Below are 25,616 nucleotides of genomic sequence, written 5' to 3' on the forward strand. Positions count from 1 at the left end.
AAACTACCACTTAATTATTATCATAGTACTGTACTACAATAATATGTATACATCTCAAAAGTCAACTTACAACTCTTTCCCCGTCAGGGATTGAATGACAATGGGTAGTTCATGTTTTACTATAAACAGATAGCTCAGCATTGCTGTAAAAAGAGAAAAATAAAGATATATTACATCATAATATAGCTATTTCACCATTTAAAATTTCAGCCTCTAAAATAGTTTTCATTCTTATGTTTATCTGCTATTAATCTGTTCCCATATTATCTTCATAAGTTATTTCTGACTTGTTACTATTTTCAGACTTTTTTTTTCTTACTGCATTCACATCCTTGTACATATACAGTACAATGCAACAGTGCAATGTCAAGTAAAATGTACTATAAAAGATCAACCATTTGGTTGATTTTGGAACAGCACATAATTTGTATTTATAAAATGTATTAGCATTTGGATGCTGTTTGTATGATTCATTAGTTTGTAATAAAAGAATTGCCTTCACACAGGCAGTATTTAATTGATCTAGTAAGGATTAATTAGAAGCCTGCTAATCTTTATCACTGATCTTTTGTTATGAAACCATCTCCATAATTGCCTTGCTTTAGTGATCATTCACATACTACGCAGAAATGAGTCAACTCATAAAGAATAACCATTAATATTAGGGTGAGGTGGGCTTAAATGAACTGAAAAACTCTTCAATGTAAATACATTACAGCAACAAGCCATATTTAAACATCTATGCTATAAATTATATATGCCTCATAAAACCAAAAATTAGGGATTTCATAGTCGCTTAAGAACTTGTGTCTCTAAAATATCTCTAAACATTGCAGCTATTTTTGAAAAAGTGATACTTGTCAATTGTAAGGAGTACAGAAACGTATTTTCATCCATCTTTTGATGTCGAGTTGGGTAGAATTTCATAAAAATGCATTGGGGGAAAGGCATATATTCTTATCCCTCTCCTGAACCTCTGTGTTGTTACTCCTCTCCCAGCACAGGGAGCATATATTTTTGGCAACAGAAAATTTAATAGATTTTTTCTGCTTGTCAAAACTTAATACAGTCCTCACTAGTTACTTAACTACCCACTACAGGGTTAGGCAACCTATGTCACTCCAGCTGTAGTGGAACTACATATCCCAGCATGCCCTGACACAGTTTTGCTGTTAGAAGATGCTAAAACTGTGACAGGACATGCTTGGAATGTGTAGTTCCACAACAGATAGTGCCACAGGTTTCCTATCCATGACCCACTATTTACTTCACTTTCCAATATAATATGATCATTTGATATTGTTAATTTATTATTTGTCATATCCATTTGCATTAATAAAATTGATGACAAATATTTTTCCCAAATAACTGTATCAAATTTAAGTTTAAGTCAGTCCATTTTCACAGTTTGTTTGTTTGTTTATTATTGTTTCCAGTTGGAGCTGTAAAATAATTTTGTACCTTGTTCAGAATTTATTTTACAATATAATTCTTTTGTAATAGTTTAAAATACTTATGTTTATTACATTTTAATCACCTTTGCTATATATGGTTTTCATTGTTATATGCTGAGAACATTTTTCATTTTTTTTTAATTTTTCTCTGAAAATACACTTTTTGAATTTGAATTCACTTTGATACATTCGGATGAAAGCCCATTATTATAAACATGATTAAAAGTGATAATTTTTGCATTCAAATTTTGATTAATAATACATCTGCCCCTACGTCTACTTGGTAATATTCACATGCATTATAACCAAGGTAGTAAGTTTTACTCAATTTCACCACCCTTGTGGACATTTGTACATTTCTAAACTTCCAAATCATCAATTAATGATTAATAAATGTACATTAAATTAAATATATAATTGGTAATAATTTTTCACTGTATATGTATAGATAAAGAGACTCTAATTAAATTTTGCTAACCACTGTGCTTCCCTTTTATTAAGTACAGGAATTGTACTTAAAGTGTTGTCCTTACCTAGAGAAAACATTCATCCTTCATGTATAAGTTTGTAGATGAATAACATTCTCAATATACAGTATATACCTGGTTGTATAATAATGTATCATATTCTTCAGTTTAATGCATCAGTCTATATCTGCCTTGAAACTTTATATGTATATTCTCAGGATTTAACAAATAGTATGAGTGAAACAGACATTAACAAGTAATACAGGATGTTAGCTGAGTATTAAGTGATCAAAATACCTACCCCCTGTGTTCTGAAGTGACGTTGACCCAAAGACCAACAACCGTCCTGGAGTACCAAACACTTGCTCTCCCAACTTTTCATACACCATGCAGCCTGGTTAAATTGAATGGTTACTGTTATTTCATAAATATTATAAACAAAATCCAAAAAGCATGTCTACTCTGTAACATAGGTACTTGCAAAGCTAATCTTAAAGACAGGATTTTGTGTATGTATATAAGGATATTTTTTTTAATTCATCAAATCTAGTTGTAAGAGGAAGAAGACATCTTAAATATATGTTTTTAGTACACAGGCAATAGGTAAACTTTTTTTAAGCAATGCATGTGGAATATGAGGCTCTTGCAGAATTGGGCTTGCTTTGTGTAAGATATGAATTTTGTACTGAACATTGCTATGGTCCAGCTTGCAGGTGCTGAACTGAGTTCTACTCTGGGAACCAGAAACTTCCACCCTCTGAATCCTGGAATCATTTGTAGATGCGCAGGCACTGCTCCACCACTCATCCCTGCCAATGTCCTCCGCAGGACCGTCTTTCACCAGGCTCATCTTGTCCCAAACCACTCCTGCTCCAGATCACAGATCCAATCCAGGCTTTCCCCCTAAAATCCATCCTCTCCCACCCCTCTGCACTCTCCTGCATCTTGCACCAATCTCTTCAATATGTACCTCTCTTCCAGTTCTGTCCCCTCTTCCTTCAAATATGCCCTAATTGCACCCATCCTTAAGAAACCAACACTTAACCTGACTCTCTTTCTAAATACTTCCCTATTTCTCTCCTCCGCTATGCCTCCAAGCTCTTAAGAGGATTGTCTATCTCTGCCTCACTGCCCACTCACGTTTTGGCTATCTTCAATCTGGTTTCCCCACTCTCTGCTCCACTGAAATTGCCATCATTAAGGTAACCAAAAACTTCTCACTCCCAAGTCCAATGGTCACTTCTTCACATCTGTCATTTGTTTGTTACCTTTTACATTCTCAAAAATCATTGCCTCCTCCACACCTTCCACTTTATCATCATTCGCTATAATGGTTCACCTCTTACATCACCAACCACTCCTTTTATGTCTCTACCTCTGACTCCACCTCCACCTCTTCCTCCACCAATAGACATTCCCCACTCTCACTTTCGTCCCTCAAGTCCACTGCTTTGGTGTCATTTTCGACTCTGTTCTCTCCTTCATTCCCCACATCAAGGCCATCTTCCACCTCTGGAACATCTCCAGAATCCAGCTTTTCCTTGCTCCTGGTGCCATCAAAGTTCTCATTCACTCTCTCATCATTTGCCGACTCTGTTCTCTCCGTTTGTCATTTTCTACTCCATTCTTTCCTTCATTCCCCACGTCAAGGACATCTTCCACCTCTGGAACATCTCCAGAATCCAGCTTTTCCTTGCCCCTTATGCCACCAAAGTTCTCATTCACTCTCTCATCATTTGCCGCTTATACTACTGTAACATCTTCCCATCTGAACTCTTTTTTGCCTTTCCTCACTTCAATGTTTCCTTAACTCTGCTATTCTGCTTAAATTTCCTCTCCCACTATATAGCTTCTGGCCTCTCTTTTGCAGTTCAAGTGTCTCATCCTCACTTACAAAGCTTTAAATCACTTCCCAACACCCCCCCCCCAATACATCTCTAACCTCATCTTAGTCAACAATGTCTTCTGCCCCCGCCACTCCTTCTCCTGCCGCCACCTCACAACCATCCTGGTTAATGCTTCTCACATTTGCCTCAAATAATTTGAGGTGCCCCACTTCTCTGGATCTCATTCCTTCACCTAGTCAGACCTCCCTACCAGTCCCCCCCAGCATTAAATGCACCCTTAAAATGTACCTTTTTACCTATGCTTACCAACCCTCTTCATTACTTGATAATCTTTTCATCTTCCCATACTCTTAATAGCTTTCCCAATTCAACCTTCAACTTGTCACCCCTTCCCCTTATTATTTATCTTTAATGGGCACAGCACTCCTCCCTTCTGTTCTTCTCTTGAACACTGACACTGTTTGGTCACCAATACATTGGATACAGGATTACTGAGTATTGTATAGATGCCCACCTGCAATTTACCAAGGCATGCTCCTGCGAGCTTCAGCAAGTTGCTCTACCCTTGCCCCTCTTATTTCTCCTTCTCTGCCTATGGTGTTATTGTTATGTTTGGTACTTTTGCTATATACTAACGATATGGTCAGTCGTGTATTGTACTTATCCTCTCATACTCTTATTATGAAAAGTTTACTTTTTTACCATGTATGGTGCTGCAGATACTTTGTGGTGCCTTATAAATAAAAGTTATTATTATAAATATTATTATACAATGATTCAATAAATAACAATAATAAGCTTTCTAGCAAGTAGCAATCAAGCAGGTACTGGAGGCAAGTTCTTATGCTCATATATATATATATATATATATATATATATATATACAGACATATTTGAAATGCTGTAACATTAACATTTCACCCCCTCACAATGCTTATAGAGCACCCACAGCTTGTAAATCAATGCACTTTCTAAAGCCTCTGAAGGTCTGGTACTAAAAAAAAAATTAATAAGTACCTGTTTCCTGGGAACATTTCAGTAGAAGGTTTATAGAGTAGATAGACAATAGAGTCACTGAAATTAAAAGTATCCTAGAAATAAAATAAGGAAAATATTAATTTAAAGTCTGACAACCTTCAGGACAAGCGCAGGCAGGTAGTTTAAGTTCTACAGTCTATTAAAAAGTGACTATAAGGTATGGTGCGCAAAACCTGCTGCCCCCAGTTCAACACAACAAATGGAGGCTCACCCGACTCCAATACATATAATCCAACAAAGCAAAATTATTGTGTCATCCAGTGGCGCTGGATATAAAATGTTGCAAAACACAAAGTATTGGGATAGTACTTAATCCTTATCAGAAATTTGAAATCCTGCTGGTCATCCTTTTGTATCTGGAGTTCTCAAAATCTTCATACTTTGTCCATATGATACATGTAACAAAAATAGTAAAGGAATGTCTTAATAGTCTGATGTAATTTTCCTATTAATGTTCATATGCAGAATGACGTTGTTCTTATCAAATGGGCACGTATGGTTGATGCGTACCCCACTCACATTAGAAAGTGTGGTTTAACTCCTAAAAAGGTTTCTTTACTCTTCCTTCCTAATTGTTATTCCAAACAAGTCTTTTTATATCGTGACACACAAATGTTTATGAGGGGTGAAGTGATGCGTACCCTACTCACATGGTGTAAATGCTGTAACCTGCATATAATGGTTTCTTTTCGGATATCCTCCTGGAGTATCCTCGGGGTTAATTCCCATATGATGTTTCCTCATAAAGAAGGAAATGGTATATGTTTGCGTAAGTTCCTGCAAGCATTTGGTGGTGTTGGAGGACCCCGGCCCCTCACTGATCTGGGCTTCCTGTCTCCTGGTATATATAATGGAGTGGGGTACGCATCAACCATACGTGCCCATTTGCTAAGAACAACGTCATTCTGCATATGAACATTAATAGGAAAATTACATCAGACTATTAAGACATTCCTTTACTATTTTTGTTACATGTATCATATGGACAAATTATGAAGATTTTGAGAACTCCAGATACAAAAGGATGACCAGCAGGATTTCAAATTTCTGATAAGGATTAAGTACTATCCCAATACTTTGTGTTTTGCAACATTTTATATCCAGCGCCACTGGATGACACAATAATTTTGCTTTGTTGGATTATAGGTAGTTTAAGTTCACCCTCACAGAATCCCATTTTCCCATGGCAAACAGATAAGCTGGCACAATAATAAAAGCATCACCAGCTTTCCAATGTAATGAGAATACGTTAGCTTGCGTGTGTTGCATTCTGACTTTTTTAAATAGGGTCAGTGCACGGCTGGATAAGCCATGTACCCTAAATGTTGTTAAATACTACTGAAGTGGTCCTATTTCTAGTCCGAGCGACTATGATTGTGTTGTCCACTTTAAAATGGCAGCTGAAGGGATGTTCAAAAAGGAAAGGAGAACCAATCACAAGAGATTGCAGGTTACACCTGCAATGTACACCAATGCTTGGCCAGGAAGAACAGAGGAGCCCTGTGGAAAATGGCTTCTAGCTAGTGGGGGATGTAGGTACATTACCGCTGCCCGGAATTCCGGCCGTCGGAATCCCGACAGTGGGTGGCCGACCCAGGACTAGAGATAGGCGTCAAAATCATGACACCTATCTTTAGCCTGACAACGAAATCCCGACGGCCAGCATCCCGAACCAAGGTAAGCGGAGATAGTTAGCTCGAAGCCACGGGGGGAGGGTTAGGTTTAGGCATCTCGGGGGTACTTAGGGTTAGGCACCCCCCGGGAGGTTTAGGGTCAGGCTAGGGGGAGGGGGATTAGGGTTAGGCACCCCCCGAAGGGTTAGGTTTAGGGTGCGTGAAGGGGGGGGTTAGGGTTAGGCACCACCGGGGAAGGGGGGGTTGGGGTTAGACTGCCCCCAGGAAAGTTAGGGTTAGGCACCACTAAGTGGGGTTTAGGGTGAGGGAGGAGAGAGGGGAGGGTTAGGGTACTTACGTGTCCCTGTCATTATATGTGTTCATCGGGCTTCCGGCGTCGGTATGAAAACTGGCAGCTATTCAGCCGTCAGTATTCATGCCGATTCCGCTAGTGGAAGGGGGGAGCATGTTAGTACAAATGTTACGGTAGGTGGTAGTGCAGTTTTACAGGTCTATGTTTTTCTTTTGTTTTTTTTCTCCAAATATTCCCTTCCCTCCCTATATTACTTTTCTAGATCTGCCAACAATGCACATAAATAACCCTTTTAAATAGAAATTAATATTATTCGTTAACAGTTTCAAGCATATTAAACGTATTTAAAATGTAGCAAAAAAAATCATATAAAGACTTAATTTAAATGTATATAAATGTCAATAAAACAAATACATGCAAATTTTTTTTTAAAAAGGCAAATTTTTAACCTACATTTAAACCAAAATAAAATAAAATCTCCCTCCATGTAGATTTATGCTGTTCAAAAGTGATAAATGGGAAATGTATAGTGGTGTACATCAGGCCTATACGCTTCACTTTTTCTGAATAAGTGTCACCATGACAAACGTGGAAAGCACTAACATTCAAGTTTAATAAAGACAATTTTTTGGGCTATTTTTCAGTGGCAGCAAGTTTTTAAGTTCCTTTTAAACCTTGGAGATATGCAAATATACTGTGAAAAGTCCTTGCACAGGTTTACAAAAGAAAAAAAAAATTATTTGTTTCCCTTAAAGGTACCATTAATTTAGAGAAATTAGAAATGCCACAACAGAGCTTTCAATTGAAGGCGCATTAAAGTGCTCAGTTCTCAATAGAAAGAATATGCTGAGATGCTTAAAGAAGCCACTAAATAAAACAATCTAAAGCTATAGGATGTGTGACCCAGCGATGGTGCGATGTAATGTAACGATAATCATGCGCGCCATGCACACTGCACGATCTGGTGTATGACAGCGTGATGCAGGGGCGTAATCTATAATGGGCACTTCCAAATACTTACCTCTCAGAAGTCCCACATTGGCTGCAGAGGCTCTACACAGAATGCTTGGAAGAATGCTAGGAAAGTGACCGCAGCGGCGCATGCGCAGTAGGGAAATCACAGGGAAAATGACGCCATGCGCAGTAGATTCTGGGCACAGACTAGTGCCCAGAGTCTACTCAATATGTCAGTATGCTGCAGCCGCCGGAGGGAGAGGGATCCCCAGGTGGTGAGTGAGCACGGGACCCCTCCTCTCTAAATACGCCCCTGGTGTGATGTATCGTTATATGCTGCATGTTACAGCATGATATCATTCATTGCATCGTCCCATCTGCCGTGCAGAACAACAGATAAGACGATGCAATGAACAACTGCCATGATTGACAGATTGGACATACACAATATCGTTCCGATCCGTGTCTAGTGTTCCCAATAGACTGCGGAAAGGGTAGGTACACATTTGTATGCTACAAATACAATGAAGAAATCCCCTATGGCTGCAACTACTCAATCAACCACACAGCAATCACAAATGACACATAAAATACAATACACGTACTGGGTCACTAGATTCCTCCTTTGCTGCTTCATCTTAGTACTAGAACCAATATTTGATTACCCCCACCTAGTGGAAAAAGAGGTGCACAGACCAATCTCATTCCATCGATATACTAAGATCTCTTTGGTATGGGAACAACCTAATATCTCCAAAGAAGTTCAGTCATCCCACTTGTGATCATTTCTTAACAAGGAGGCAATAATCCTCAAATAAACAAGTCCCATGATCAGATATAGATACATACAGTAGAGGTCTGTTTAAGAACTGTAAGGAACCAGAAAAGTTGTTTTAAAAAATGGAAATTATATTTCTGCCTTACAGCACCAGTTGGGAAGATAATAATAATTTGCTGACAACAGCATTTCTAGCTAATGTTGGGTAGACACTGACAGATGCTTTGGCCGTTCACCGACATATCGCATTGGCTGTGCTGCACAGCAGATGGACAGATATGTCTGCAGACATATCTGTCCATCGCCAGGTGTGAATGGGAGGTCGACACGCCCCAACACACCCACCGGCCGCCGGAACCCAAGGGCACAAGCAGATGATGGCCGTTCAGTGTGTCTGAACGACCATCATCTGCAGATATATCTGTCAGGTGTGTACCCACCTTAAGGCTACAGAAAAATTAATTAGAATTGCAAATTGTCTATAACAGTTCCAAGATACCTGCAAATGTGAGCTCTTACAGGCAGTAAAGCAAATATTCCCTTCTAGAGAATACTGGACAAAGTTAAGTGCATGTAAATAAGATAAGGCAAGTCAGTAGAAGATTAGGAAGAACTCTTAATTACACACAAGGATTGGAGGCCTGCCATATCAAGTCCCTTAGGCCATGGTAGCAGCCTTGTTATACCCCTTTTCCACCGGTTATTGGCAGGTCTACAATGGTCGCAGCTTGGTGTAAAAGGGTCCTTAAAAAATAAACCAAATATGAACAAAGAGAAAAAGAAGGACTCCTTGTGGGGGCACACTTATAGGTTTAGAGAAAGTGCTAATATCGCTTGATTAAAAATTATCTTTTAATTTTAATGCTAAAAAGGCGAGCAAATAGTGAATACAAATTAAAAATAAAGGGATATTATATATCCAACTGGAATGAAAAAGAGCCAGGCGCAATATTAACAATAATGTAGAATAATAATGTGCTTACAGCCACTAATTACAATAATCGCTGATTAAATTACAGTCTGGGCATTCATATGTATTATTCACAAGAAAATCGCTTTCAGCAATTTAAGGAATCACACTCTTGCTTCATAAATTATAGATCACTCCGTGTTGCTTGTGTTTACCTTCAGATTTGTATCGCTGGATCAGGTAAGTGGCACACCCCCTGCACTGCCTAGCGCACCAGGGCATACAGCCACGATTCCTAACAGCTAGATACTTTCCCTTTCTGCTAATCTATCACACTACCAGCCCCCTGCCTATTCTAGCAGAGAAGCCGTGTTTTGCAACTCCTTCATTGTGTAAACAATACTCATTTCACCAGTGTTACATTTCTCAACACAACCAACAAGGAGTGGTCTATAATTTATGAACCAAGAGTGTGATTACATATATTGCATAAGTAAGTCTGATATTTATCTTATAGTGCATGCAGGCAGGATATATGTATTTTACCGCTTATGTAATGAATTAATGAATCATAGTTGCATGATGTATATTTACCTTACTAACAGCTTTTTACATGCACTAGACAGGCTTACTATGTCTGCATACATGTTTTTGATTCCTTAAATTGCTGAAAGCGATTTTCTTGTGAATAATACATATGAATGCCCAGACTGTAATTTAATCGGCGATTATTGTAATTAGTGGCTGTAAACACTTTATTATTCTACATTATTGTTAATATTTTGCCTGGCTCTTTTTCATTCCAGTTGGATATATAATATCCTTTTTTTGAATTTTGTATTCACTGTATGCTCGCCTTTTTAGCATTACTATTAAAAGTTACGTTTTAATCAAGCGATATTAGCACCTTCTCTAAACCTATAAGTGTGCCCCCACAAGGAGTCCTTTTTCTCTTTGTTCATATTTGGTTTATACATGATAAACAGACTCTGGGGAGCACCATAGACTTACCAATAAAAGAGGTCTTTTTGACTGAGGCCGCATGACCATTTGGGAATATTTTATTATATATATTATATGGTAAATTGTGTAGTCAAAAGTAGGTTATACCGAGAAGAAAACATAGTTTACGACATACAGGCAGACCATTTTTCAGTGCGGTATTCCGTCTTGTTTATTTTTCTGTCCTTAAAAAATAACCCAAGTCGAGTGACCCGGGAATCTGACCCTGATAGCTCCCAGGGTCGAAACCGGGAAGGTCCCGGGTAACAGTGTGGCGTAAACGACATAACTCGGGTCATGATGATCTGGGTCATATATATATATATATATATATAATATATACATATATATATATATATATATATAAAACAGCCACTAAATCCGGCACTCAATGGCATAAATAAAAGGTTAGTTGCTCACGGTGCCTTCCTTTGGTCCAACAACCCACATGTGTACAACGCAGAGAGGCGGAACTCAAAGGCTTTGTTCAGGTGAGAAAATCAGTGTTTACTGCTTGTCAGCATTTCAGGGACAGTCTCCTGATGATGGGGAGACTGTCCCCGAAACATTGACATGCAGTAAACACTGATTTTCTCACCTGAACAAAAGCCTCTGAGTGCCACCTCTCTGCGTTATATATATGAACTGAATCAACTGGACAGCCCCATTCGATTCACTTATCAGGTGGATTATCATCATATTCATTTTTTGGATGTGGATATCAAAAAGGATAATGGCAATCTAACAACATCCCTATACCGCAAATCCACAGACAGGAATATGGTTCTATTACCCACAAGTCACCATCCTCCAGCATTGAAAGAGAACCTCCCCATCTCCCAGTACCTTTGTGTTATGAGAATTAACTCCAATCTACCAGGGAGGAACAATTGCAACAGATGAATACTAGATTTTGTAAGATAGGCTACAAGGATGGAACACTGCAGCGGTGCCTAAATAAGGCAAAGAGGATTTACTTAGGATCACATCAAGACCATAAGGGCAATATGTGTGGACAGCCACGCCAGATATTCTGCACCAAATACGATAATTGTTCCCACATCACACAGAAAGCTCTGAAGATATTTTGGCCCATTGTTACCAGCGACCATTCCTTGCCATTTAAAAATACTGGTCCTCCAATGATGGCCTATAAACGAGGGCCAAATTTAAAACAACTATTGATGAGACTCACTGTCCATCCAGGCAGTCAAAATACGACAACGGAATTGATGACCCGCAAACCGGGAAGTTTTTCTTGTGGTCGTTGTGCAACATGCGCATCGATGTTGGTGGGACCTACCGTTCCACACCCACACTGTGGCAAGAAGATTAAAATATGGTATCGTTTACACTGCACATTAGATTTCATCATATATATCTTGACGTGCCCCTGTGAGCTATATAATGTAGGATTGACTGCACGAAAGAGCGTATGGCCAATCACTGGGCGTCAATACGCTTGGAGTTATCAACTGGCTTCACAGATAAACCTGTCACGAGGAATTACAAGGAAAAGGGTCATCAAGTTGCAAGTCTGAAAAACAAGCTCATATACTGGATACCACCCCCGAAATTAGGAGGTGGTAGGCATTTGACCTTGTAGAGGTAAGAAAGTTACTGGATCCATCAATTGGACACTGTTGCCGCAAAGAGCCTCAATGAGCACAATCCGCTTACTTCTTTTCTTTAAATACCTATTGGTTCGTTTTGTCCTTTTTGTCTACATCTCTCATTGCAAGCATGATACACTGGGTATTATTATTCTATCATTTGTGTTTAGATATCATCTCCATTTTTTTATGTTTATATTTTTCTGATATACTTATTTGATGCTTTCAGGAGATATAGGGGCATCTCTTAGTGGATTCTCTTTTTCTATTGGTTTATTTTACTTTGGTAATTATGAAGTTGTGGGATACCTTTCTCTGGTAGCTTGGTTGTTTGTCTATATTTTTGTTGTGTATGTATTTATATATATATTTTTTTATTGTATTTATATTATTCTATGGGTGGACTCCGGACACCAAGGCAAAACTTCCTTCAGAAATACAAGAAAGCTTCCAAAAGACTCGAAACTCGAAACACCAGGACAACTCGGAAAACTTCTAAAAACTTGGCTGGGCCTGTCCGATATCTTCAAGAACTTGAAACTTTGAGAACTCTAGAAGGTGTTTGGAAAATTGTTTCCTGAGGTAATTTGCTCAAAAAACTTTTCCTTGGAGAGCATAATGTCAATCAACTTAAACAAGCCATTTTCCTTAATAACCTTGACCCCAAGACTCTTTTGCTTTCTCTCGCTTGGTTTTTCCACCGAAACGACCCATAATGAGATAATCGATTTTACTGCATATCTTCTCGGAAACTTTGCCTCTATAACTCTCAATTAACAACTTGGCTTCCTCCTTTTCTATGGACTCCGTATCCCACGATCACAAAGGTTAATCCCTTCAAGCATCTCTCTGTCCCTAGAGGAATTTGCATAGTGTTAAGAAGAGTAGCTGAAGAATTTTCCTTTTTCCGCAAAGTAGTTTTTACTGGTAATTCTTGGGAGAACGTATGACTAGGAAGAGCATGGTCTGATACCAAATGGTTGTCGAGGAAAGGAGTATTGTCATGCACAGGATCGAATTCAGAATCAGAATCCATGTCCAAAGGAAGATCAGAGGAGTTAACATGACTTGAAAACCTAGAGGACTCCGGAGATGGGCAGAGGGAAACACAACCAACTCTCATGGTATCATGTTGTTGGTCTCTAAAAGTTCTTTGAGTCTTCTTCTTTCGGACTGATTGATCCTGTACCATATGATTTTGAGAAGGGAGAACAGCGGTGTATGTGAGTTTAATATCTGAAGGTGCTGAAATAACTCTAGAATATTTATCAGAACGGGTATCTGGAGACAGACAAACGGGAACAAATTCTTTAAGCAGAGCTGTACTGAAGGCTATTATGTCTTGTAGAATTGGATCCTTGGACTCAATGAGTGGGTTGGCCCACTCCAAGGCTTTACCTCTAAAGTGCATAAAAAGAAACAGGACGATGTTGGTGGGAGTAATACCACAGGTTGGATTGGTTTTTATTAGGGCATCATAATGCTTAAGCAATATGGTGTACTGGGACACATCATCGAAGGTCATGGACACTATATCATCCTGAGTTACAGCATTCTTTTCAGGAACTGAGAAGGAACCACTTAGAAATTCTTTAACATGATGATTATTCAGCCGAACTTTATAGATGTTCTTTCTTAGACAGGACAGTGGAAATTTCCATCAAGAGTGTGGAAGTTGAAATCTGCTCCTGGAGGACGGAACTTGAAACCCCCTCTTGGGGTACGAGACTTGGGACCCCCTCTTGGGGCATGAGACTTGGGACCCCCTCTTGGGGTGCGAGACTGGGGACCCCCTCTTGGGGGGAGAGACTTGGGACCCCCTCTTGGGGTGAGAGACTTGGGACCCCCTCTTGGGGTGAGAGACTTGGGACCCCCTCTTGGGGTGCGAGACTTGGGACTCCTCTTGGGGTGAGAGACTTGGGACCCCCTCTTGGGGTGCGAGACTTGGGACCCCCTCCTGGGGCATAATTCTTGTAACCCACTCCTGGGGTGAGAGACTTAAGGTCCCCTCCTGGAGTACAGAACTTGACACTCCCTGTTGGAGTATGGGACCCAAAATCCCCTTCTGGGGAAGCTGACTCGACTTTTCCTTTTGGGGTATGGAACATGAACCCCCCTTTTGGGATGCGAGGACAGAGACTTCCTCCTGGGGTGAGTGACTCAAAACCCCTTCTTGGGTTACGAGACTTGAGGACCCTCCTGGGGTTGAGACTCTGGAGACCCCTCCTGGGGTTGCCAACTGGAGTCCCCTACCAGAGCAGGCAGAATCCGGGTTGGGACCGGAACAGGCAGAATCTGGGCTGGGACCGGAACAGGCAGAATCCGGGCTGGGACCGGAACAGGCAGAATCCAGGACGGGACCGGAACAGGCAGAATCCGGGCTGGGACCGGAACAGGCAGAATCCGGGCTGGGACCGGAACAGGCAGAATCCGGGCCGGGACCGGAACAGGCAGAATCCGGGCCGGGACCGGAACAGGCAGAATCCGGGCCGGGACCGGAACAGGCAGAATCCGGGCCGGGACCGGAACAGGCAGAATCCGGGCTGGGACCGGAACAGGCAGAATCCGGGACGGGACCAGAACAGGCATTGAGACGTTGACACATAGTTATACTGCTGGAATTGCAAAGGGGACAGCTTTTGATAAAGTGGTCAGAAGCTCCACAATAGCGACAGAGATGTAAATCTTTACGCCGCTGGCTTTCAGCCACAGAGAGCTTGGAGCGCGGGTAACTTTGATGTCTCACTTTACTTGGCATGGAAGAATCTTTGGTTCTTAGAGTTTCCCAGACAGAGTTTTTAGTTGAGACAGAGGTAGCTCTAATAAATTCAGGAATGATCTCAAAGATTTTGCTGAGTAGAGCCTGTAGCTGTTCCAGCAGTTGATGGAAAGTAGTTAGGGGTTCAGGTAAGATTTGGGTATCATCTAGCCGGTTAGTCAGAATTTGCAGAAGCTGTAGTACTTGATGCTGTACCGCCTCCTGTGAATCCAAATGAGTGATTAGGTTACGGAAAGCACTTGACCCAGGATTAGGTGCTTGATCCGCCACCATCGTTAGGCTTGAACATACTGTCACAGTTGGTGTCTGCGAGTTACCTGTATCAGGTGATGAACTGGAATCACTGGAGGCCGGCTGGACTGGAACCATGGGTAACATGAATAGCTCTTTTATTAGAAGAAGTGGGTAGCAGTGAGAACTGCCTTTGGTGATGAGTGACTGGAACTGGAAACTTGAGACGTAGGAATGAGACCAGAAGGAACTTGGAGGGACCAGACTGGGACCGGCGGGTAGGCTGACTGAGCTGGTCGGGTTACTAGTAGATGGGCTTGCAGACGGATGGTAGCGTAGAAGCTACTTGTTGTGGCTTGGGAGGCCGTGGGTAGACGTTGGTAGCTGGGTGGCTACGTGGAGCGGCTGGATAGCCGTGGGTAGACGCTGGTAGCTGGGTGGCTACTTGGAGCGGCTTGGGAGCCGTTGGTGAGAGATGGTAGCGTGGAAGCTACTTGGTGCGGCCTGGGAGCCGTGTGGAGAAGCTGGTAGCATGGAAGCTACTTGGAGCGGCCTGGGAGCCGTTGGTGAGAGATGGTAGCGTGGAAGCTACTTGGTGCGGCCTGGGAGCCGTGTGGAGAAGCTGGTAGCGAGGATAGCTGAGTGCAGCAGGCTTACGGATAGCACTGGTCTAGGAACCAGCAGGAGCCTGGGACATACTTGTACACAGAGGTACAGCTATAGCACAAGCAGTACACCACGGAACGTAACAAGATGTTCAAGCCCTGAGTGCTATTAGAGGAGGATCTATACACCTAGAGTCTGGCAGCGATTGGTGGATACAGACAGGTGGTCTGGCAGTGGCATTCAGAGTGGAGCAAGGCACAACATGCAGAGGGAGTAATCATCTCTGCAGCCCTTGAGAATCAGGACCACACCTGTGATTCCAATTAAGACTAGCAATGCTCACAGACAGAGCAGAGTCCAGGTTTAATCAGTGTGGGGGGAGAGCAGTCTGCACACACAGAGATGTTACAGCCAGCATGATTCAGCCAGAGCAGATGTCCCGGGAGAATTACAAACATAGATCCATGGAGCAGCTGGCAGAGGTTAGTCACAAAAGGTAAAAACTAGCCAGGATCGTGACAACTAGCATGTTAATACCCCCCAACATATAAACATTCATCACTATCACTATTTTAGAGTAGGATTGATCCAATATTCTATATCAATAGCCAGATATTAGTCGGCCTTGGTCCTTTCCCTCCCAGCAGCATCAGAGCATGACGTGTGCGTCCCACCTGGGAGCTTGGTTTTCTTGACTAGTACACGCACTTGGTGGAAAGCAGTTCAGTCTGCATTACTCCTCTCCGGCTTGCAGCCTCACGGTGGAACACCCACCACTTCCGGTTACGCATTGAACAGCCAACTGATCATTTCCGCTATCACCACACTTAATTACCAGGCGTGGAAAGCCCTTCATGTACACCCCATTATTGCAGGCCTAGAGACGCGGCTTATCAGACACTAATAGCCGGCTGTATACACTGGATGACACGTTAAGAGGTAGGAGCGCTGGTAATAATTATTCAGTGGTGTTAGACACTATTCAGTAATTGGCTGCATCTTGAATCAGGATGTCAGATTGATTGCATTATTACATATGTCAATTTACTGTGCCTCAGGAGTGGACGCTGAGGGGTAAGATCCGTCATTTAGAGAGTGCCTTCATACGAAATTTGTGATATAGGTGTGTATTGGCATGTGGCTATTTAGAGTGGTATGCATGATTTATTCTATACTGTGTATGACACTGGTCAGTATTTTATGATTTCCACCAGATATATAGTTCTGTTACAGTTAGACTCGTTTGGCTGTATTGACATCATGATACTTTTTCACAGTTAGCTGTTCTTCATGAGAATAGGACAACTTGTGAAGCATGAGACTACGAAGGGTATTCAATATGAAACGTTGACTTCACTGTCGAAGTTAACATTTCATATCGGAGTTTTTACCTGCGTTAAAGTATCGGGCGCGCTCCCGCTTATACCCGTATTCAATATAAAATTAACGAAAACGGGAAACTCCGAAGTTGGATTTGTGTAAAGTTACGAATTTTTCCTTTAAAAAATTGTAAGACTCCCCTAAAGTAGTAAAAACATGGGGGAACACTATGGGTACCCCCGTTTTAGCCTTTAATTGAAAGTCGGGGATTTAAATAGCCGCAGCAGGTGTTTTTTTTCCGATATTGAAGAAGTGATGCAGAAGAGCACTTAGGTTATTTTTTTCGTTTTTTTAAGTGGTCCCATCAAATTTGGGGTACATGAAAATGGGTACTAGCATATTTTGATGTCCCTAAAGTAAGTTTTTAAAAATTCTGCATTTGTGCACCTGCCGCTATAATTCTATTCTAGAGAACATCTGCCGCATACTTGCAGAATAGCCCTGAACCTATTTCCCTATTGTTAAACAATTTTTTCCCTTTTTTTTTTTTTCACCCCAATATTTAAATAAATTTTTTGGGGTGTCCCTATTTTTTTTTAAACTTTTTTTGACACAGTTCATTTTTAAATGTCTTTCCCAGGGGTGCAGGCTATTTTGTTATAAGCCTGCACCCCTTAACCCCAATTCTGCACTTTTTTTCGACACCTATTCAATGGTGAAAAGTTATCCCCGTTTTTTATCAAAGACTTTTCAAAACTGCGATGTCTTTGAAATTGAATACGGTGTAAAAGTCAAACCTGCGATAATGACGTAAAAAGTGCAATATTAACGCAAAAACTATGTTATCGCTCCCATATTGAATACCCCTGTATGTCTATTTTTTGTTTTACATCTACAGATATCTTTTTTTCTACATGTTAAGTGTTGCTCTTTGTGGTCGGTCTTGAAAAAGGTTCGCCACAAACCGAAACTGCGACACATATGACTGAAAATTTGACACTGTCATACACCAATATTTGTGTTTTCACAACAAATGTGATGATTGGAGAGTAGCCCCAGTCCATAAAATTGGACACAAAATGAATTTATATATTTGAATCTTGTTAGATTCTGGTGGGATAATCTGCATAAACAAAGTAATCATCCACTAATGGCAATGAAGAACAAATGTAATCCTTTAGGAGAAAAAGAGGTCTATTCATTATGTTAATTATCAGGGTCCGCTGAGTAAGCTGCTGTGATACTGTAACGTAGCGTTTCGCATGCAGATACACCCGCAGTTGCACACAGAATATAGGCATGCCGCATATTAATCTAATCAGCAGAAGCTGCTTGTGCATCCTGTTCGCATCACTGTGCGAATAATACGCATTTAAAAAGTCGCACAAAAAGATGCTTGGCGCTACCGAGTCACGCCATGGCATGGCGCGACTAGAAGGGCTGTTTAACGCACAAGAAGGATAGCTGTAGCGTTCCCGCTAGCCTGTTGTAGCGCGGCGTGGCGTCCTGCCCTCCTTCTGGAGGGCAAAAAGCACCCTGCCCTCCTTCTGGAGGGCAAAAAGCACCCTGCCCTCACAGCCTGCGGGTGCCGTCTTCACCCGCGGGTCGCAGTGTCCCGCGGGTGGAGAAATTTGCGGTGACGCGGTCACCGCCTGGGAATAGAAACCGGGCGCATGCGCCCGGCATCTATTCTCACTGTCTGCAGCGCTTGGGGGCTGCCCTTCGTGTCCGTAAGTGCCGGGCACGCCCCCAAGTATGACGAAAAGGGGCCGCGTCTTGTAGACACGCCCACTTTTCATGGCCACGCCCCCTTTTCGGGCGCACACACAAAGTTGCCCTCTCTAGCTCCGGCGCCCTGCCTCCCGCCGGAGCTAGAGTGAACACTATAGCTGTATGAGGACACAACTGTATCAAGAAGTGAAAAGAGTGGAGAAGTTGCCCATAGCAACCAATCAGCTTCATTGCTATGGTCTCCAGATAAGCAGGTAGAACCTGACTGTATTCAAGTCCCATTTAACCTCAAGATTAGATCTTAAGGACATACACTTACAAAATTCTGACAATATTATTTATGTTTATGAAATAAAACAATGTGATCACATATCTGGTTATGCTGACTTTTCTCAGTACAAACTAGTTGAGAGTGGTTACTTATCCTCTGTCTAGTCAGAGTTGTGCAGATAGTAAAGCTTGACATGTGCCTGTGTACTTACAAAAGACAAGTCAGTGAATACTTTCATTTATATCAGATATTCATATAGATTGTAAGCATGTGAGCGATTCCCTTTTACCTTACCTTATCTGTCTGTTATTACTCAGTCTTGTCTTAATAATGTATTGTTCCCAATTGTAAAGGGCAACTGAATATGCAGACACTATATAAATAAATGTTGTTATTATTATTATAATAATAACTAGCTGAAGTACCCGGCGTTGCCCGGGTTTAAATCTTCAAGTTATTAAGTTACGCATCCCAGACCAATTGCCACCCCTCTGTGGAGGCCCAGAACAGACTCCCCAGGCCAAAGTTCTGTCCAGCGTACCCCAACGGGAAGTCCGATCAGGACCTAATCTTCAAGTTATTAAGTTAGGCATCCCAGACCAATTGCCACCCCTCTGTAACGTTTTCATACTAATCCATTCAGTGGAAGGGCCAGAACAGGCTCCCCGGGTCAAAGTTCTGCCCAGCGTACACCAACAGGAGGTCCGGCAGAGACCCTAACCCCCTAAAACCTGGCTAGGTTCCAACTGGACCACCTTGCTTTGGTTTAATCCCAGTCGGTGCAGAGGTGTCCGAATGCATAACCGGACAGGCAAACAAACAAAGAAACAAACAAACAGACCGATGAATTTTATACTGTATATAAGATAATAATAGTAATTGTTCATGACATATGACAGCTCTGGAAATAACAGGGCCATTTCAAGTAAGGAAAACTTCCATATGTAGTCTCTCTAAGAAAACTTCCATATGTACTTTACTCTCTATAACTAAAATAAAATCCTATAGATTGTAAGGTTGCAGTCAGGGCACTCTCACAGCTTTGTCTGTTAATACCCAGTTTTGTTTTATTACGGTTATTGTCCAATATTGTAAAGCACTACAGTGTAAATGGACCCTATATAAATAAAACTTAATACTAATAATAATCTATTGTTATTGTTGGAGTATACAGTGCAGGTTTATATTTTAATGATAATATACAGCTCTTGCTTTCTCAAACTTCTTTTCATTACGTTTGTCTCACAAATAAATACATTGACAGACTATACTGATAAAATGCCACCCTTTTTGAGTTTTCACAAAGTAATAAAGTCCAATTCTCTTGCCAGTGTTTTATGCTCCAAAATAATGCCCACAATCCTGAAAAGGCTACAAGGAGGATTTTTGCCTGTATCTTGCAAAATAAAAACCTTTGGAAATAAATAGATGGTCACCTGATGGCTCCAATGGTCTTGCTTCTACATATTATTGGTGTGTATTATGGATGGCACATATGAAAAAAGAGGGGATGGATTTGCAACTGGATTCACATAAATTGCACAATATTGTCAAATGTGTCCTATATGTCAAGTCTACAATGTTTATAAGACTCAAAAAGCACATGCTACACAGACACTGCCCTCAAACCCATTTTTAAATCTGCAAATTGATTTAATTGTACATTTGTAAATGTTTTGGTAATTGCTTGCATGAGCTCAGGATGTGTTGCGCAATACAGATGTGCACAAAAGAGACACTACCACATTCAGCAATAAAATGCATGATTTTGTTTGGGATGCCATTAGGGACAAATTCAGATAGAAGTATTCATTTAACAGGACGGTAACATGTGATGTAAGCAAAGTCTAAAGCTGGCCACACATCAGACCAACTTTCCTCCAACAATCCAACTGACCAACCATCCAACTTGCCTGTCCAACTGAAACCCTTCCCCACACATCTAACCAACTTTTCATCCAACCAGCCAACTTTTTCATCAGACCAGCTAACTTCTGTCCAACTTGAGATGTCACAGAAGTAGGCGGGCAATGTCTACATACTTCTACATGTTTCGGCATCCCCACTGTCAGGATTTTGACCGGATCTCAAACACAGGGATGAGTGTGACCGTGGTGAAGTGATTGCGGATGGGTGGGGTGATCGCGAACGCAGGGGGGTGCGAGCAAGGGAGACTGTGCTGTGTGGCGGGGTTGTGGACAGGGGTGACTGTGCTGCTCTTCAGGGGGTAGGGGGGTTGCGGACAGGGGAGGCTGTGCTGCTGTTTGGGGGCAGGTTTGCAGACAAGTGAAAATGTGCTGCAGGGGAGGGGGTTTGCAAGGAGGGGAGACTTAAACTCCCTGGCTACTGGTATGTAGCAGAGAGTTGACACAGCAGGAGGTTGTGCTGCCCCCAGCCAGCCTGTGTGACATACTGTACATCCAGCAGCTTGTGCCTATCTCCTGGCTATACACATGGCACAGCACACAGACAGCTGCACTGTGGAGGTCTCATACCTGTGGACAGTACTATCCTCCCTAGTACACCGCCGGCGGCCTCCCTCTCTATAAAGCAGTGAGTCCCCAGGACTGGACCAGTAACAGCGCTGTATAGGGCAGGGTCAGCAGGACACAAAGCCTGTTCCTGGTAGGGTCAACGGGTGACAGTGGCAAAACGGCAATGATGGACTGCCGCAGCCTGTCCCTGATTTACCACCTGTTGTACCACCACTGCTGCCGCCATGGATCGTGGGCTGGCAGGGGCAGACTGATGAGGCACTGATCGACTTCCGCAGCCTGCCCCTCCCCTCGATGTACCGCCACAGCTGCTGCCCATGCTGGTGACGGGACCTGCTGTTTCTGGCGCTGATGACGGGACCCGCTGCTGCTGGTGCTGATGACAGGACCCGCTGCTGCCGTGCTGGTGACGGGACCCACTGCAGCCGGCGCTGATGATGGGATTCGCTGCTGCTAAAAAGGTGAGTATGACAAAGTAGGCGGACACTGCCAGGCAATGTCCGCCTACTTATTGTTCAGTTGGGGGGAACTTTCTCTCTACACTAGAACGATAGTTGGTGAAAATCAAACATGTTTGATTTTCACCAACTAGTTGGAACGACCGTTTTTCAGCGTGTGGAAGCAAACGGCTGACTATCGTTTGCTCCCACACACTAGACGATTATCATTCCAACCAGCCAACTAGTTGGCTGGTTGGAACGATATTGTCCTGGTGTGTGGACAGCTTATGAATCATGTAGAAAATGAATGATCCGTAATACCTTCAAGCTTCTGGGAAAGTAGAAAGCCATAATGCTATTTTAGAAGAAAAACTTGACAAGATATGTACATAAACAAGGTAAAAATGGACTGATGCATTGCCACTAGCCATAATGAGCATGAGATCAACTATGAATAGCAGAGATTGGAATAAGTTCCGATGAAATATTGATGGGAAGACCTATGAAATTACTATTATCTCTGACAGTATTGTTGTCTGCTCTTGACTTGCAACTGACTTCATTGAACCTGGATACTGATTTTACATCAAAGGAAACCTTCCAAAAAGAAAAGGTGGAAGGTGCTTCTGGCTACACACAGCAGTCAACCATGAAGATCGTAACATGGTTTATCCAGGTGTAAAGTTACTTTTCTTGTGTTGCTTTACTCCCAGTTTAGAATCAGTCCCCATGTTTAAATATGTACAAGACCAGACTAATTGTTGGGTTTGTGCTTGTGCACCTAAACACACATAAGTTTCCAATACTTATATGTACAGTATATGTCCAGAAAACCTTTGTTTACCACTGTATTCAAAAAAGCACCACTTAAAATTATTTACTTATGTATTTATTATATATTTTTCCATTTGTGGATGGTAAAAGATGCTTTGCTATATTGGTTTAACTTAAACAGACTTTAGTCTTGTACATGATGTACATCTCTAATCCCTGATCGCTGCACTAACAAATTAAGCATGTGTCTGATATGTAAAACAATAATATAACAACCAAAATAAAAAAACAGCATAAAAACAGCAAAAATTAAAACAGAACAAATGATTCTTTATAAAATATGATGAAAGCATGTATAATATAAACAATATATGTATAATGTTCCAACCGATATTGCTGGACACACCACTAGATGGCAATAAATATGCTTGTGGGTGTTGCTAGGTATGCCCCTTGTGCAGTGTCACACAATTTTCCAGAAATTATTTCAAAAGGAGGCATGCATTTTTTTATCTGAAACGGGTAATATTGTATAAGTATATCTGTTGATTGCTTAACTTTAAACCCATGCAATGTACTTATTTATGAGAACAACAATATTTCTATCACAGTATAACACACTGATATTAGTTACGTGTATTATTCAAATATTGATTCACAGAAATATATCACACTAGGGGGAGATGCACTAAGCCTCGGAGAGTGATAAAGTACCAACCAATCAGCTCCTAACTGTCATTATTCAAACACAGTCTGTAAACTAGAAGAGAAAAATTCTCAATAGGCGCTAAGAAATCAAGTGGGTTACTTAAATAGCAGCTGTGAGGAGAAGTGTCATATCTCCTAATATTCTCAGCAGAGAAAAGGATACAGATAAAATATCACAGCGCTTAAAATAACAATATAAATAAATAATAAACAGTGATCCAGAATTCAATTATTTAATATAAGAATTACACATTAAAAAACTGGAAATGATCCTTAAAAAATAGCAACTGGATTCAACATATAATCACACATATAATGATGATGCAATAATTAGTAGGGACCTGAAAAGCGATGATCGTATAATTAAGTCCAGTGTGCAATCTGTCCAAATCAGGGTCTCTTATTGGACCTGATATAATAAATCCCCAATTCCAACAGCAGCTGTACAACAATAAATCGTGTGCTGGTAAAATCAATAAAGGGTCTTATGATGACCTGTATATAGCTCACCCTTGAGGAGGAGTCCCGCAAGAAAGAAGGTATACAATGAATGGAGCAGGCTGTGGTGTTGGTAATGGTTCCTACTAAAACTGCATATTATTTTATCAAAAAATGGCAAACACTTGCATTATCTGTTCTCAATCATTTGGGAAAATCATACATATATCAAGTACTTACACAAATAAAATGATTCCTGTGTTCGCCAAGGCGTAAGCCAAGCCCAGAATCCCGCTTCCCATAATGGCATTGCTTAAGTTAAAGACAGACATTCCAATAGACGTCGTCCCGGTACTCTGCAGACGGTAAATGCTTGCAGTAAGTGAAAATAATTTACATTCAAAATCTAGGTTGAGTCTCCCGTATCCAAAATGCTTTGGACCAGGGGTATTTTGGATAACGGAATATTCCGTATTTTGGAATATTTGCATATCATAATGAGTTATCTTGGGAATGGTACCCAAATATGAACACAGAATGCATTTATGTTTTATATACACCTTATACACACAGCCTGCAGGTAATTTTATACAATATTTTCAACAATTTTGTAGCTCAAACAAAGTTTGTCTACATACATAAAATTCAGGTATGTTTCATATACACCCTATACACACAGCCTGAAGGTAATTTTATACAATATTTGTAATAAATTGTGCCTTAGACAAAGTTTGTGTACATTGAACCATCAAAAATCAAAGGTTTCCTTTTCTCAGTCATGCCAAAAAAATTCTGTGTTTCGGAATATTCCGTATTTTGGAATATTTGGATATGGGAGACTCAACCTGTATTTTAAAACTTACTATTAATAATGCCGGTATGCAGTCAGAATGTCAAAATTCAGAATGCCGACACCAGAATGTTTACGTAGTCTGAATGTCGACATGTACAAAATGACAACATTCAAAATTTCGACATTCACAATGTCAACACTGACACAATGGCGACATTGTGAATGCCAGCAGTCAGAAAGTCAAGACCAATTTTAGGGTTAGTGCTTGTGTTAGACTATGGGGGAATTCAATTAGCCACGGTACTTTACCGCTGGCTAATTAATCCCTCTGGGTAATTCAATTAGCCCAGAAGCCCGCATTTATCCGGACGTGGCCTAATCGTGGGAGGCGTGGCCACATCACCCTTAGAAAAAAACAAAAAACACCAGCATTGTACTGGTCGAGGAGAGGGAGGGGAGCAATCACAGTGAAAGCTCCCCCACACCCCAGCACAGGGAGAGGAGACTGCCGCTGTCTCCCTGGACCCACTGCAGCCCAGCACATAGCAGCATGTGCTGGGCTGCTGAAAGGTAAGGAGGACAGGGGGGTTGGTGATCAGCGGCATCACCTTCTACAGACACTCTGTTTTAGCTGCAGAGTATCTATAGAAGGTGACGCTCTCAGACTCAATCGCTGGAAGTTCTCACCTGTCCCCACAGCATTCACCCTTACTGGAATACAGGTTGAGTCTCCCATATCAAAATATTCCGAAATACAGAATAATTTTAGCATGACTGAGATAGTGAAATCTTTGATTTTTGATGGTTCAATGTACACAAACTTTATTTAAGGCACAAATGATTAAAAATAAAGTATAAAATTACTTATAAGCTTTGTGTATAATGTGTATATGAAACATAAATGAATTTCATGTATGTACACAAACTTTGTTTGATGCACAAAATTATTGAAAGTATTGTATAAAATTACCTTCAGGATGTGTGTATAAGGTGTATATGAATCATAAATGCATTCTGTGTTTAGATTTGGGCCCTATTCCT

The 25,616-nt window shown here is 41.2% G+C and overlaps 1 protein-coding gene across 1 annotated transcript in view; it reads right to left on the reverse strand.

The window, feature by feature from the left end:
• SLC38A1 (solute carrier family 38 member 1) overlaps window positions 1-25,616 on the reverse strand; it is a 59,611-nt gene that overhangs the window by 26,771 nt on the left and 7,224 nt on the right. Inside the window, exons 3-6 of the mRNA XM_088456504.1 lie at window positions 24,023-24,138; window positions 4,786-4,859; window positions 2,223-2,315; window positions 71-143 (exon numbers count right to left, since the gene is read on the reverse strand). Of these exons, the coding sequence (XP_088312630.1) occupies window positions 71-143; window positions 2,223-2,315; window positions 4,786-4,859; window positions 24,023-24,138 (356 nt within the window). The remainder of the gene's footprint in view (window positions 1-70; window positions 144-2,222; window positions 2,316-4,785; window positions 4,860-24,022; window positions 24,139-25,616) is intronic.

The sequence above is a fragment of the Taudactylus pleione genome, unplaced genomic scaffold (assembly GCF_031769625.1).
Source record: "Taudactylus pleione unplaced genomic scaffold, aTauple2 ptg000041l, whole genome shotgun sequence".
NCBI classification, from domain to species: domain Eukaryota; kingdom Metazoa; phylum Chordata; class Amphibia; order Anura; family Myobatrachidae; genus Taudactylus; species Taudactylus pleione.